The sequence below is a fragment of the Paramisgurnus dabryanus genome, chromosome 8 (assembly GCF_030506205.2).
Source record: "Paramisgurnus dabryanus chromosome 8, PD_genome_1.1, whole genome shotgun sequence".
NCBI classification, from domain to species: Eukaryota; Metazoa; Chordata; class Actinopteri; order Cypriniformes; family Cobitidae; genus Paramisgurnus; species Paramisgurnus dabryanus.
The window spans coordinates 40,011,154-40,028,191 of NC_133344.1; the positions used below are offsets into that span (position 1 = coordinate 40,011,154).

Genomic DNA, 17,038 nt, shown 5'->3' on the forward strand with positions numbered 1-17,038 from the left:
TAATTAAAACCATACACAAAGTAGGAAAGGAAAAATCTAAAGATTTAAGACGCTTTTACTTTGGAGAACTACAAGCTTATTTGTTGTCCACCTTCACAGAAAAACTGCATTTTTGTATTAAATCTCACGGCTGATGAATTTTTTTAGAAATGACTAGTTTGAAAAGACAATGGATATCAGTCTATTTCATATTTCAAACATGTTTTTGTCTCATGTGCAACAACATCAATTGCATAACCATAAAGTCTCTAAACAGTTACTAGCCGGCTAAAAAAATGAGTATGCATAATATGAACAAGCTACATTCATCCCTTTAATTGCATGAAACACTACATCATAATTCGAATTAAAATCTGTAATTTAACGGTCAATATCCTACTCAATGTCTGTGCTGTTTTTCTCTGCTTTTTGGTTTTACAAATCCCCTTAAATCAGCTTCTGAATTCTGTATGGTTTCACTGCTGTGGCATCAACGTTTTCCATTCCTAGACAAACATGTCACAGAATAGCAAACATATTTAAACCTATCCTTATAAAAATTCCCAAAACAGAATAGTTTCGAACAGGAACATTGCTTTGCCCTTTAACTCCAGACGTCCTGCGAGTAGCGTCCTTTAGTCATCAGTTTCTTAATATAATCTACAGCTTGTGTGCGGGTCATACCGCCCAGCTCCTCAGCAATCTCATAGAAGGAGTTCTGCACATCTCGTGCCATGTTACGAGCATCTCTGTGGGAACCAAACAAATGTTTGAAACATTAACATGCTCAATAAAACATATTTAAAAATGTGAAATGTAAAGTTTACGAACCCGCAAACGTAGATGTGGGCATTTTCGGTGTGAACCAGCCTCCAAATAGTCTCCTTGTTGTTCTTCAGGAGGTGCTGTACATACACCTGGATGTACAGTTAATACAAGTTAACACAAGTAACGCAAAGCAATCAGGTATGAGGTAAAGTTGGGTTTAGCATAGCAATAAAAAAACAACACTTATCAAAACAAAACTTGTTTTTGTCATTTAACCCTAGCATTGCTTTCATCAACTAAAATTATGACTAAATATTGTCGTCAACAAAACAACTAAAACTAGACAAAAATGTCATCAGTTTATCAGTTTTCGTTGGCTAAAACTAAACTAAATGTTATCAGTTTATAAATTTGTCGTCGACTAAAACTAGACTAAAATGTCATCAGTTTATCAGTTTTCATCGACTAAAACTAGACTAAAATGTTATCGGTTTATAATTTCTCGTCGACTAAAACTAGACTAAAATGTCATCAGTTTATCAGTTTTCATCGACTAAAACTAGACTAAAATGTTATCAGTTTATCAGATGTCGTCAACTAAAACTATACTAAAATGTTATCAGTTTATCAGTTTTCATTGACTAAACCTAGACTAAAATCTTAACAGTTAACCAGTTTTCATCGACTAAAACTAGACTAAAATGTTATCAGTTTATCAGTTTTCGTTGACTAAAACTAGACTAAAATGTTATCAGTTTATAATTTCTCGTCGACTAAAACTAGACTAAAATGTCATCAGTTTATCAGTTTTCATCGACTAAAACTAGACTAAAATGTTATCAGTTTATCAGATGTCGTCAACTAAAACTATACTAAAATGTTATCAGTTTATCAGTTTTCATTGACTAAAACTAGACTAAAATGTTATCAGTTTATCAGTTTTCGATGACTAAAACTAGACTAAAATGTTATCAGTTTATCAGTTTTCGTTGACTAAAACTAGACTAAAATCTTAACAGTTAACCAGTTTTCATCGACTAAAACTAGACTAAAATGTTATCAGTTTATCAGTTTTCGTTGACTAAAACTAGACTAAAATGTTATCAGTTTATAATTTCTCGTCGACTAAAACTAGACTAAAATGTCATCAGTTTTCGTTGGCTAAAACTAAACTAAATGTTATCAGTTTATAAATTTGTCGTTGACTAAAACTAGATTAAAATATCATCAGTTTATCAGTTTTCATCGACTAAAACTAGACTAAAATGTTATCAGTTTATAATTTCTCGTCGACTAAAACTAGACTAAAATGTCATCAGTTTATCAGTTTTCATCGACTAAAACTAGACTAAAATGTTATCAGTTTATCAGATGTCGTCAACTAAAACTATACTAAAATGTTATCAGTTTTCATTGACTAAAACTAGACTAAAATGTTATCAGTTTATCAGTTTTCGTTGACTAAAACTAGACTAAAATCTTAACAGTTAACCAGTTTTCATCGACTAAAACTAGACTAAAATGTTATCAGTTTATCAGTTTTCGTTGACTAAAACTAGACTAAAATGTTATCAGTTTATAATTTCTCGTCGACTAAAATGTCATCAGTTTATCAGTTTTCATCGACTAAAACTAGACTAAAATGTTATCAGTTTATCAGATGTCGTCAACTAAAACTATACTAAAATGTTATCAGTTTATCAATTTTCGATGACTAAAACTAGACTAAAATGTCATCAGTTTATCAGTTTTCATCGACTAAAACTAGACTAAAATGTTATCAGTTTATCAGATGTCGTCAACTAAAACTATACTAAAATGTTATCAGTTTATCAGTTTTCGATGACTAAAACTAGACTAAAATGTTATCAGTTTATAATTTCTCGTCGACTAAAACTAGACTAAAATGTCATCAGTTTTCGTTGGCTAAAACTAAACAAAATGTTATCAGTTTATCAGTTTTCGATGACTAAAACTAGACTAAAATGTTATCAGTTTATCAGTTTTCGTTGACTAAAACAAGACTAAAATCTTAACAGTTAACCAGTTTTCAATCGACTAAAACTAGACTAAAATGTTATCAGTTTATCAGTTTTCGTTGACTAAAACTAGACTAAAAATGTTATCAGTTTATAATTTCTCGTCGACTAAAACTAGACTAAAATGTCATCAGTTTATCAGTTTTCATCGACTAAAACTAGACTAAAATGTTATCAGTTTATCAGATGTCGTCAACTAAAACTATACTAAAATGTTATCAGTTTATCAGTTTTCATTGACTAAAACTAGACTAAAATGTTATCAGTTTATCAGTTTTCGATGACTAAAACTAGACTAAAATCTTAACAGTTAACCAGTTTTCATCGACTAAAACTAGACTAAAATGTTATCAGTTTATCAGTTTTCATCGACTAAAACTAGACTAAAATGTTATCAGTTTATAATTTCTCGTCGACTAAAACTAGACTAAAATGTTATCAGTTTATCAGTTTTCATCGACTAAAACTAGACTAAAATGTTATCAGTTTATCAGATGTCGTCAACTAAAACTATACTAAAATGTTATCAGTTTATCAATTTTCGATGACTAAAACTAGACTAAAATGTTATCAGTTTATAATTTCTCGTTGACTAAAACTAGACTAAAATGTCATCAGTTTATCAGTTTTCATTGACTAAAACTAGACTAAAAATGTTATCAGTTTATCAGATGTCGTCAACTAAAACTATACTAAAATGTTATCAGTTTATCAATTTTCGATGACTAAAACTAGACTAAAATGTTATCAGTTTATAATTTCTCGTTGACTAAAACTAGACTAAAATGTCATCAGTTTATCAGTTTTCATTGACTAAAACTAGACTAAAAATGTTATCAGTTTATAATTTCTCGTCGACTAAAACTAGACTAAAATGTCATCAGTTTATCAGTTTTCGTTGACTAAAACTAGACTAAAATGTTATCAGTTTATAATTTCTCGTCGACTAAAATGTCATCAGTTTATCAGTTTTCATCGACTAAAACTAGACTAAAAATGTTATCAGTTTATCAGATGTCGTCAACTAAAACTATACTAAAATGTTATCAGTTTATCAATTTTCGATGACTAAAACTAGACTAAAATGTTATCAGTTTATAATTTCTCGTTGACTAAAACTAGACTAAAATGTCATCAGTTTATCAGTTTTCATTGACTAAAACTAGACTAAAAATATTATCAGTTTATAATTTCTCGTCGACTAAAACTAGACTAAAATGTCATCAGTTTATCAGTTTTCGTTGACTAAAACTAGACTAAAATGTTATCAGTTTATCAGTTTTCGATGACTAAAACTAGACTAAAATCTTAACAGTTAACCAGTTTTCAATCGACTAAAACTAGACTAAAATGTTATCAGTTTATCAGTTTTCGTTGACTAAAACTAGACTAAAATGTTATCAGTTTATAATTTCTCGTCGACTAAAACTATACTAAAATGTCATCAGTTTTCGTTGGCTAAAACTAAACTAAATGTTATCAGTTTATAAATTTGTCGTTGACTAAAACTAGATTAAAATATCATCAGTTTATCAGTTTTCATCGACTAAAACTAGACTAAAATGTTATCAGTTTATAATTTCTCGTCGACTAAAACTAGACTAAAATGTCATCAGTTTATCAGTTTTCATTGACTAAAACTAGACTAAAAATATTATCAGTTTATAATTTCTCGTCGACTAAAACTAGACTAAAATGTCATCAGTTTATCAGTTTTCGTTGACTAAAACTAGACTAAAATGTTATCAGTTTATCAGTTTTCGATGACTAAAACTAGACTAAAATCTTAACAGTTAACCAGTTTTCAATCGACTAAAACTAGACTAAAATGTTATCAGTTTATCAGTTTTCGTTGACTAAAACTAGACTAAAATGTTATCAGTTTATAATTTCTCGTCGACTAAAACTATACTAAAATGTCATCAGTTTTCGTTGGCTAAAACTAAACTAAATGTTATCAGTTTATAAATTTGTCGTTGACTAAAACTAGATTAAAATATCATCAGTTTATCAGTTTTCATCGACTAAAACTAGACTAAAATGTTATCAGTTTATAATTTCTCGTCGACTAAAACTAGACTAAAATGTCATCAGTTTATCAGTTTTCATCGACTAAAACTAGACTAAAATGTTATCAGTTTATCAGATGTCGTCAACTAAAACTATACTAAAATGTTATCAGTTTATCAGTTTTCATTGACTAAAACTAGACTAAAATGTTATCAGTTTATCAGTTTTCGTTGACTAAAACTAGACTAAAATGTTATCAGTTTATAATTTCTCGTCGACTAAAATGTCATCAGTTTATCAGTTTTCATCGACTAAAACTAGACTAAAATGTTATCAGTTTATCAGATGTCGTCAACTAAAACTATACTAAAATGTTATCAGTTTATCAATTTTCGATGACTAAAACTAGACTAAAATGTCATCAGTTTATCAGTTTTCATCGACTAAAACTAGACTAAAATGTTATCAGTTTATCAGATGTCGTCAACTAAAACTATACTAAAATGTTATCAGTTTATCAGTTTTCGATGACTAAAACTAGACTAAAATGTTATCAGTTTATAATTTCTCGTCGACTAAAACTAGACTAAAATGTCATCAGTTTTCGTTGGCTAAAACTAAACAAAATGTTATCAGTTTATCAGTTTTCGATGACTAAAACTAGACTAAAATGTTATCAGTTTATCAGTTTTCGTTGACTAAAACAAGACTAAAATCTTAACAGTTAACCAGTTTTCAATCGACTAAAACTAGACTAAAATGTTATCAGTTTATCAGTTTTCGTTGACTAAAACTAGACTAAAAATGTTATCAGTTTATAATTTCTCGTCGACTAAAACTAGACTAAAATGTCATCAGTTTATCAGTTTTCATCGACTAAAACTAGACTAAAATGTTATCAGTTTATCAGATGTCGTCAACTAAAACTATACTAAAATGTTATCAGTTTATCAGTTTTCATTGACTAAAACTAGACTAAAATGTTATCAGTTTATCAGTTTTCGTTGACTAAAACTAGACTAAAATCTTAACAGTTAACCAGTTTTCATCGACTAAAACTAGACTAAAATGTTATCAGTTTATCAGTTTTCATCGACTAAAACTAGACTAAAATGTTATCAGTTTATAATTTCTCGTCGACTAAAACTAGACTAAAATGTTATCAGTTTATCAGTTTTCATCGACTAAAACTAGACTAAAATGTTATCAGTTTATCAGATGTCGTCAACTAAAACTATACTAAAATGTTATCAGTTTATCAATTTTCGATGACTAAAACTAGACTAAAATGTTATCAGTTTATAATTTCTCGTTGACTAAAACTAGACTAAAATGTCATCAGTTTATCAGTTTTCATTGACTAAAACTAGACTAAAAATGTTATCAGTTTATCAGATGTCGTCAACTAAAACTAGACTAAAATGTCATCAGTTTATCAGTTTTCATTGACTAAAACTAGACTAAAAATGTTATCAGTTTATAATTTCTCGTCGACTAAAACTAGACTAAAATGTCATCAGTTTATCAGTTTTCGTTGACTAAAACTAGACTAAAATGTTATCAGTTTATAATTTCTCGTCGACTAAAATGTCATCAGTTTATCAGTTTTCATCGACTAAAACTAGACTAAAAATGTTATCAGTTTATCAGATGTCGTCAACTAAAACTATACTAAAATGTTATCAGTTTATCAATTTTCGATGACTAAAACTAGACTAAAATGTTATCAGTTTATAATTTCTCGTTGACTAAAACTAGACTAAAATGTCATCAGTTTATCAGTTTTCATTGACTAAAACTAGACTAAAAATGTTATCAGTTTATAATTTCTCGTCGACTAAAACTAGACTAAAATGTCATCAGTTTATCAGTTTTTGTTGACTAAAACTAGACTAAAATGTTATCAGTTTATCAGTTTTCGATGACTAAAACTAGACTAAAATCTTAACAGTTAACCAGTTTTCAATCGACTAAAACTAGACTAAAATGTTATCAGTTTATCAGTTTTCGTTGACTAAAACTAGACTAAAAATGTTATCAGTTTACAATTTCTCGTCGACTAAAACTAGACTAAAATGTCATCAGTTTATCAGTTTTCATCGACTAAAACTAGACTAAAATGTTATCAGTTTATCAGATGTCGTCAACTAAAACTATACTAAAATGTTATCAGTTTATCAGTTTTCATTGACTAAAACTAGACTAAAATGTTATCAGTTTATCAGTTTTCGTTGACTAAAACTAGACTAAAATCTTAACAGTTAACCAGTTTTCATCGACTAAAACTAGACTAAAATGTTATCAGTTTATCAGTTTTCATCGACTAAAACTAGACTAAAATGTTATCAGTTTATAATTTCTCGTCGACTAAAACTAGACTAAAATGTTATCAGTTTATCAGTTTTCATCGACTAAAACTAGACTAAAATGTTATCAGTTTATCAGATGTCGTCAACTAAAACTATACTAAAATGTTATCAGTTTATCAATTTTCGATGACTAAAACTAGACTAAAATGTTATCAGTTTATAATTTCTCGTTGACTAAAACTAGACTAAAATGTCATCAGTTTATCAGTTTTCATCGACTAAAACTAGACTAAAATGTTATCAGTTTATCAGATGTCGTCAACTAAAACTATACTAAAATGTTATCAGTTTATCAGTTTTCGATGACTAAAACTAGACTAAAATGTTATCAGTTTATAATTTCTCGTCGACTAAAACTAGACTAAAATCTTAACAGTTAACCAGTTTTCATCGACTAAAACTAGACTAAAATGTTATCAGTTTATCAGATGTCGTCAACTAAAACTATACTAAAATGTTATCAGTTTATCAGTTTTCATTGACTAAAACTAGACTAAAATGTTATCAGTTTATCAGTTTTCATCGACTAAAACTAGACTAAAATGTTATCAGTTTATCAGATGTCGTCAACTAAAACTATACTAAAATGTTATCAGTTTATCAATTTTCGATGACTAAAACTAGACTAAAATGTTATCAGTTTATAATTTCTCGTTGACTAAAACTAGACTAAAATGTCATCAGTTTATCAGTTTTCATCGACTAAAACTAGACTAAAATGTTATCAGTTTATCAGATGTCGTCAACTAAAACTATACTAAAATGTTATCAGTTTATCAGTTTTCGATGACTAAAACTAGACTAAAATGTTATCAGTTTATAATTTCTCGTCGACTAAAACTAGACTAAAATCTTAACAGTTAACCAGTTTTCATCGACTAAAACTAGACTAAAATGTTATCAGTTTATCAGATGTCGTCAACTAAAACTATACTAAAATGTTATCAGTTTATCAGTTTTCATTGACTAAAACTAGACTAAAATGTTATCAGTTTATCAGTTTTCGTTGACTAAAACTAGACTAAAATGTTATCAGTTTATCAGATGTCGTCAACTAAAACTATACTAAAATGTTATCAGTTTATCAATTTTCGATGACTAAAACTAGACTAAAATGTTATCAGTTTATAATTTCTCGTTGACTAAAACTAGACTAAAATGTCATCAGTTTATCAGTTTTCATCGACTAAAACTAGACTAAAATGTTATCAGTTTATCAGATGTCGTCAACTAAAACTATACTAAAATGTTATCAGTTTATCAGTTTTCGATGACTAAAACTAGACTAAAATGTTATCAGTTTATAATTTCTCGTCGACTAAAACTAGACTAAAATCTTAACAGTTAACCAGTTTTCATCGACTAAAACTATACTAAAATGTTATCAGTTTATCAGATGTCGTCAACTAAAACTATACTAAAATGTTATCAGTTTATCAGTTTTCATTGACTAAAACTAGACTAAAATGTTATCAGTTTATCAGTTTTCATCGACTAAAACTAGACTAAAATGTTATCAGTTTATCAGATGTCGTCAACTAAAACTATACTAAAATGTTATCAGTTTATAATTTCTCGTCGACTAAAACTAGACTAAAATCTTAACAGTTAACCAGTTTTCATCGACTAAAACTAGACTAAAATGTTATCAGTTTATCAGATGTCGTCAACTAAAACTATACTAAAATGTTATCAGTTTATCAGTTTTCATTGACTAAAACTAGACTAAAATCTTAACAGTTAACCAGTTTTCATCGACTAAAACTAGACTAAAATGTTATCAGTTTATCAGTTTTCGTTGACTAAAACTAGACTAAAATGTTATCAGTTTATCAGTTTTCATTGACTAAAACTAGACTAAAATGTTATCAGTTTATCAGTTTTCATCGACTAAAACTAGACTAAAATGTTATCAGTTTATCAGATGTCGTCAACTAAAACTATACTAAAATGTTATCAGTTTATCAATTTTCGATGACTAAAACTAGACTAAAATGTTATCAGTTTATAATTTCTCGTTGACTAAAACTAGACTAAAATGTCATCAGTTTATCAGTTTTCATCGACTAAAACTAGACTAAAATGTTATCAGTTTATCAGATGTCGTCAACTAAAACTATACTAAAATGTTATCAGTTTATCAGTTTTCGATGACTAAAACTAGACTAAAATGTTATCAGTTTATAATTTCTCGTCGACTAAAACTAGACTAAAATCTTAACAGTTAACCAGTTTTCATCGACTAAAACTAGACTAAAATGTTATCAGTTTATCAGTTTTCGTTGACTAAAACTAGACTAAAATGTTAACAGTTAACCAGTTTTCATCGACTAAAACTAGACTAAAATGTTATCAGTTTATCAGATGTTGTCAACTAAAACTATACTAAAATGTTATCAGTTTACATTGACTAAAACTAGAGTAAAATGTTATCAGTTTTCGTTGGCTAAAACTAAACTAAATGTTATCACTTTTCGTCAACTAAAACTAGACTAAAATGTCATCAGTTCATCACTTTTCATCGACTAAAACTAGACTAAAATGTTATCAGTTTATCAGTTTTCATTGACTAAAACTAGACTAAAATGTCATCAGTTTTTTCAGTTTTCGTAGACTAAAACTAAACTAAAATGTCATTATCTTTTCATCATAATTCTGATTAAAATAACACTAAAATGCTCAGACGTTTAGTTTACCCCATTCTGTAGCTCTGGAACAAACAATCCTGAAAAGTACCAACCCAACAAAATCATTATAATTAGGGTAATCTGAAACCATTTAGAAGACGTGTTACCTTTTGTTCTTGGTCTCTGGAGAAGGCTACATTGAGCATAGTCAAAACTCCAGATTTTTCAAATTCCTCAAGTTCTTCATGGTACAAGAAGTCCTCATTCTTGTGACGACAGCCAAAGTACAACACTGTCTCTCCTACATCCTTACCTACAAAATAAAACATTTGAAAAGTTGAAAATTAAGCTTAATCAGCTTAATCAAATTAATCAGTTGCTTAAGGGTGAATAAGTAATACTGTGCAGATACATTTATTAAGAATCAAGTAATCTTCTGCTACTTTCACCTGTAAGGTTGTGGCAGCCCAAACTTTACTAGGATTTCTATAGACCATTTCAAAAGATGTAAACAACACTATTCCAGAAGCACTTCCTGTTTCCATTTTTTAACACTGGATAAACGTTGGGATAAAATAAACCAACAGAACATATAAACCTGAATTAACTGAAGTTAAACAAACATCTTAAAGATAATGATATATGTGAAATAAATAAAAAAAACTGTCACAAACTGTAACAGGAAGTGTTTCTGGACCAGTGTTGTTTACATCTTTTGAAATGGTCTATAATAAACCCTCTAGCAACAAAAATGTGCATGAAATTTAGTATGCACAATTATAATTTTGGCATTTATGGATGACTAGGACCGTCAAAAGATTAATCACATACAAAATAAAAAGTTTGTTTTTACATAACATATGTCTGTGTACTGTATGTAATTATTTTGTATATATAAATACACACACATGCATGTATGTATTTAAGGAACATTTACATCACATACATACATACATGTGTGTGTATGTATTTATATATGTATGTAAATGTAGAAGGTTTCATCGGACGCACGTGCATTGTTGCGGCTACGCGCTGGATCGGAACTTTACTTCCGGCTTCTGTTTGTTTAATGGTCTGACTAGTGGCTAAATTTAACTCTGGAACAAATCCCAGGTAGCCAAAACAGTTTGGCCCAATAATGGCCCAAATCCGGCAGGCCAGAAAAAAAACCACGGCCCAGTTCCGGCTGCCAGAAAAGGGCCAACTCTGGGATGAATGACGCCCCAGAATCGGCCCAAGTACACTGGCCCATGTCCGGGTGCCTAAAGTGAGCCGGCACTGCCAGCACAGTGCCAGAATCACGCCAGCTAAAACTGTACACTCAGCCAAAACTGGCCAATGTCCGGGTGCTTAAAGTCAGCCGACACTGCCAGCAAAGTGCCAGAATCATGCCAGGTTAAACTATACACTCAGACGAAACTAGCCCAAAATTTTTTTTTAAGTGTTTTTTCCACAAAACAATACTTTATAACCTTAGCCCTTAAGATGGCATGTACTTATCCCTTCTTATAAAAAACTTTTATTATATTTAGTTAAAAAAAGTTAAACTGCACATTAGAAGTTCTATCCTCAATGTTTGTGATGCTTTTAATGTGTTAAGTGTCACACTTTACTGTAGGTGTTTAAAAAAGAAAGAAAAATATACAGTATGTTTACATGTTTATTTGAAACATAACATTACATTAATAAAACATTAATAAACATCTGGACACTCCTCAAGTGTACCCTAAAAGAAGGAAAGACTGAGAGAAAAGAGATAAGAGGGGGAACAGAAAATGACTCATGGTTACTTCATCAGATAGACTGAAGGCATTAATGTTAAATTGGGTAAATGTTAAAGGAATAGTTCACCTTAAAATAAAAATTCTGTCATCATTTACTCATCCTCATGTTGTTTTAAAGGTAGGGTAACAGATTTGATCCTGAAAGATTTTTAGTTATGCTGGTTAAGAGGCTGTTTACACTTGGTATTAAGATGCGTGTTCACGTGCGCTCACCTCCTGTCTGTAAACAGCAAGAAAAGCAAACTTTTCTGCTGAATTGACAACCTGTACAGGAGCCACAAAACGAAAGGCATCTTTTATAACAACAACAGCAAAAACTGCCTGGATCAGCAAGAGCAAAAACCCAAATTAACATCTGTAACTTTACTGCTTTAGCACGAGATGCAAACAGCTACAGGAGGCAAAGGGTCTGAAAGGGTCGTTGTTTATTTTGGTAATGTAGGTATGCACGCGATATGTTTGTATTGAGATGGATTCAGATATTTTACTTTGATGAAACATTGTGTTGCTTATGAAATTTGTGTTCGTTTACGGATTAGCATAACGATATAGTTACTACGTCTACACAACCGAACGTGTGCTTAAACTAATTCTGATATAAACCAGTTGTTTATGTTGGTTATTTTGGAAGTGTTATTCACTTTGTACTGCAAAGTTTTCTCACTGGTGAATGAGACATGAAATGTGACCGTCTGATCTGTGCATGTTCATGTGTTTTGAAAGAGGCGTGACTTTGGATGGCGATTTGACTTAAGGGTGGGATCGTGATTTCATTACTAGGCGGCTACCGTTAGCATTTTTCAAAATGTGTTACCCTACCTTTAAACCTGTATGAATTTTTTCTGATGAACACAAAAGAAGATATTTAGAGTAATGATGGTAAACACACAGCAGATTGTAACCATTGACTTCCATAGAAGGAATAAAAAAATATGATGGAATTTAATGGGTACCGTCACCTGTGTGCTAACCATCATTTATCAAAATATTTTCTTCATCATATATCACAATACTTTCAAAATACTTTTTCCTACTATGGAAGTCAATGGTTACAATGTGCTGTGTTTTTACCAGCATTACGCAAAACATCTTAATTTGTGTTCATCAGAAAAAATCATGCAGATTTAGAACAACATGAGGATGAGTAAATGATGAAAGAATATCTATTGAACTATCCCTTTAACAACAATTGAAATACCTTGAATTTGCTTGTTTTCAGGCCCGCTCTCTTCTTCTTTTTGCATCTCTGTCAGATGCAAGCTGCAGAAGTTTTTACGAACTTTTCTACTTCACCATCTGGTGCACGAACAGTAGTTGAATTTCTTCTGACAGATTCTTGAAAAGAAACAAAATTATTTAATTAGGTAAATGCAAGCATGTTAGTTTAACCCTGGAGAACCCAAGAACCCTTCTCTTAGAATCAATTACCATTGGCCACATTTGACCCATGGGTTCTCCAGGGTTAAATGTTACCTACAAGCTATTCTGCTTCAAAAACATTGACAGGTACTTTAGGTTGGAAGACTTATAGCTTCATAGATTAACATTGTAATGGCTTTATATACAGTGGCAAGAAAAAGTATGTGAATTTCACAGTTTTCTGAACAAATTTGTCATAAAATGCGATCTAAACTTTATCTAAGTCAAGGGCATTGATAAACATAATGGGGCGGTTTCCCGGACCAGGATTAGCTTAATCCAGAACTAGGCCTTAGTTTAAATAGGAAATATAATTAGTTTTAACAAACATGCCTTACTAAAAACATTACCTGTGTGCATTTTGAGGTAAAACAAAGGGCACTGATGTATTTTAAGATATGTAAGTGCAAGTTGTTTTCAGTTTGGAGAGCTCTTAAAACTGTTTAAGTCTAGGACTAGTCTAATCCCTGTCCGGGAAACCGCCCCAATGTGTCTAAAAATAATTACACAAAAACATTCTGATCTTTCATGTCTTTATTGAGAACTACCAAAAAACATCTTAGTGCTTGTGAAAAAAATGTGAACCTTTAATTGAAGGACCTCAAAAAAGCCAATTGGAGTCAGGTTTTAGCACAGCTATGGCCCTATTGTTTTTTCCCCAGATTCAGTTTAATTTTTTCTCAAATTCCGTGTTTTTCGTTTTATTCTGGATTCTGGTTAAATTAAATTTCAGTAATCAAAAAGCACATCTTATCAACTGAAAACATAACAGAAAATTAGCAGATCCACCACTGCAGTGAATATACTGTACTGTATGAGTGTGCGACTGTGCGTTTCCACAAGGTGACGTGCCTGTTTACCAGCATGTATAGCTCGTATATGGTTCCCAGACACGAGGGCTCACTAAGTTTTCTTTCTTGTTTAAGTGAACATAAACAGCTGTATGTTTATTAGTATATTGAAGCAGTGCCGTCTTAAAGCTGTCTTGGGTGTTCAAAGCTCTCTTGAGTGTTCAATGTTCATTATACAAAAAAAATGAAAACCCCTCACTACTATTAACTGAATAAATTTCGCAGCTGCACATTTAATCCATACAGTGAGGACTGTGCAGTGTTTTATTTGTATTTATTGCTAAGGTTCATGTTAAAATCATGTTGACAGACAATTTCATAACTAATATATTTACATTTAATACAGATGCCTGAAAAGTAAAACAAGATGAGTATAGTATTATGATTAAGAGGAAATATTAAAAATTTGGTTGCTTTTCAGTAGCATTGTTGTAGTGACAGCCAAAATACATTGGCCTATATGTAATACACATGAGTAGTACAAAGTCCATTTCCTACTTTGCAAACTCGACACAACAGCAAAAAAACTAAACAAAAATGAGTGGAAGTGGCAACGAATATCCAAAGATGATAAATTGTGGACAAAAAGGTAGCACGAATTCCTTTATATGGAAGTGGTTTGGCTAGCTAAAAAACTGACGAGGCGCAGATTAAAATATAAATGAACCCTCTTATTTTTGTGGCTTCAGTCATTGTTGGCATACGGTTTTAAAGCTGGAAGCATTAACAACTTACATCGAAATATATATCATTATCGTTCAATATGGATTTTTGCCATATTGCCCAGCCCTAGGCCGATGTATTTTGGCTGTCACTACAACAATGCTACTGACAAACAACCAAATCTTTTGTTTTTTTTTATCATAACACTATACTCATCTTGTTTTACTTTTCAGGCATCTGTATTAAATGTAAAAATATTAGTTATTAGAATCTATGATTTAACATTAGCAATAAATACACACAAAACACTGCACAGTCCTCACTGTATGAATTAAATGTGCAGCTGCAAAAGTTGTTCCGTTAAGAAAAGTGAGTGATTTTCATTTTTGGGTGGAAAGAACATTTCTGACACAGAAAGGAGTAGGCTACTGTCACTTTAAGACCCAAAACAGCTTTAAGACTGCACTGCTTTAATATACTGACACTGACACATCTAGCTGTTTATGTTCACTTAAACAAGAAAGAAAACTTAGTTCAGTGATCACGCATGTGTTGACTGCGCGCTGTGTGCGTGCTTCGCGAGCCCTCATGTCTGAGGAACAGATGTCAAGCGTGCGCGTTGTGGGAACGCTGAGTTGCACACTCATACAGAACAGTATATTCAATGCAGTGGTGGAGCTGCTACTTTTCTTCATTTTTTCTAAATTTGTGAATGTCCTGTAAATAATATATACTTTTTAAAGCGGTACGGATGTGTGCGTGGGCAAGGCGGACATGGAAAGAAAGTATACTGTACCTTTTCTTTCTGTTCTGTTCCAGCCTTTATTGGAACCTGCTAGTGCTCTGAAAAACACATGAAAGATCTGAATTTCTTGTGTAATAATTTTTAGACACATTATGTTATTTATGTATATTTATTCAGAAAACCATTACATTTACTTGCTAATAAATATATAATATTGATGGCTCTTGCTTCGTTCTGAAACCCTAGATGGCAGTTTTCTTATCCTCGAACAAACTGTCATCACAAGGGCCATGTTTACATGCACAAAATTTTGTCAATCCGACTGAATTTAATCCGATGAAAGGTTACAACAATACAGTTTACATGCACCCTAAACATGTTTAAATGTTTGCACCTCAAAATGTTTGTTTTCATGTACATTTTATATAAACCGAACATCTGTGCAAGCGCACAGCCAGGGTTGGCAGCTTCACATATCAAAACCATCCCCATGGACATTCAAAATTAGCCCAAAAGCATCTCAATGACTTATCACAGCCCAAATACCAATAACTAATGAACAAAATCCTTTCATATCTGACCCGCAGAAAAAACAACTCGCAAAGACAGTTTAAACAGTAGCCCAAATCTGAACGAAAAAAAGAGAGGACTTGGCAATGCCACCCCAAAGCAAAACCAAAGCAAATAAGAGGTAAATATACGACGTGAACTTGAGCACAAATTTTCTGTGCACATGCACAATGTATTTTTGCATCCGACAAAATACTTCGATCCACGCATTTACATGCATACTTTTCTCCTGCTGATCGGATCACAGATTGGACTACACCACCCCTTTCAATACGATTCAAATTTGCATCCAATCTACCTCAATCGTATTGATTAAGGTTTTTACATGACGACTTTTTAATACGATTGAGCCATCAATACGATTACAAACTGATTAATTGGTTGCATGTAAACATAGCATAGCTACTAGAAACATAAGTACTAGAATAAGGGCACACCACTAAGGTAAAAAAAAACGGTTACATGCCCAATTGTGCCAGTGTTGTATTATCGAGAAAGTTCATTATTATTTTTATACCTTTTTAAGCCTTGCCTATTTAAAATTGTAATATTTGCAAGATGCAGCAAAAGAGAACTCAATTTGGTTTTTAAGGGTTGTTTTGAGATTTTCAATTATATAAAAAAGTAGGTTTTCCTTACTCTTAATCACACACATCCACAGATAATTGTGTTTTCTCTACCATTATATTTATATTTCAAAATGACTGCAAATGCCAAATCCATAAACTGGAATTGTGATCTAATAAAATATCTTGTTATTATAGTTTACATAACAACGTTTACATAAAGTTTAGTTTAGACTACTTAATGTAAAGACTTTTTAAAAACTTGTTATTTGTAATATATATTTGTAGCCCTAAACAAATCCCTATCATACTTCAGGCCCCAATTGACCCCTCAGACAGTCCTGAAATTAACAATGCAACAAAACTGATTCCCAAGAAACATCCATGCCCCGTCCAATATTGTACTTTTACTTACATTAATTCTTCAAATGAATTCTGTCCAAACTGATGATCTTAAGAAATCTAAATGTGACAAAAACAATCACAATAAGTTGTTAAGTTGTATAACAGACAGACAGATCATAGATACAAAATGTTGAGTAATAATTACATAATTAAGGTTCACTCATTTTCTACAAAGTATCTTTCAATAGATGAAATCGGTTATAATGTTGTGCAACAGTGAGGTGGAAATATTTTTACTGCAGG

General features: G+C 31.1%; 1 protein-coding gene across 3 annotated transcripts in view; it reads right to left on the minus strand.

The window, feature by feature from the left end:
* Window positions 1–17,038, minus strand: part of porb (P450 (cytochrome) oxidoreductase b) — a 56,245-nt gene continuing 39,207 nt past the window's right edge. For all 3 annotated transcript variants that reach the window (XM_065281799.2, XM_065281800.2, XM_065281801.2), the window contains 3 exons: window positions 9,960–10,105; window positions 811–896; window positions 1–728 (listed from right to left, as the gene is read on the minus strand). In XM_065281799.2, coding sequence (XP_065137871.1) covers window positions 584–728; window positions 811–896; window positions 9,960–10,105 — 377 coding nt within the window. In that variant the 3' untranslated portion in view covers window positions 1–583. The remainder of the gene's footprint in view (window positions 729–810; window positions 897–9,959; window positions 10,106–17,038) is intronic.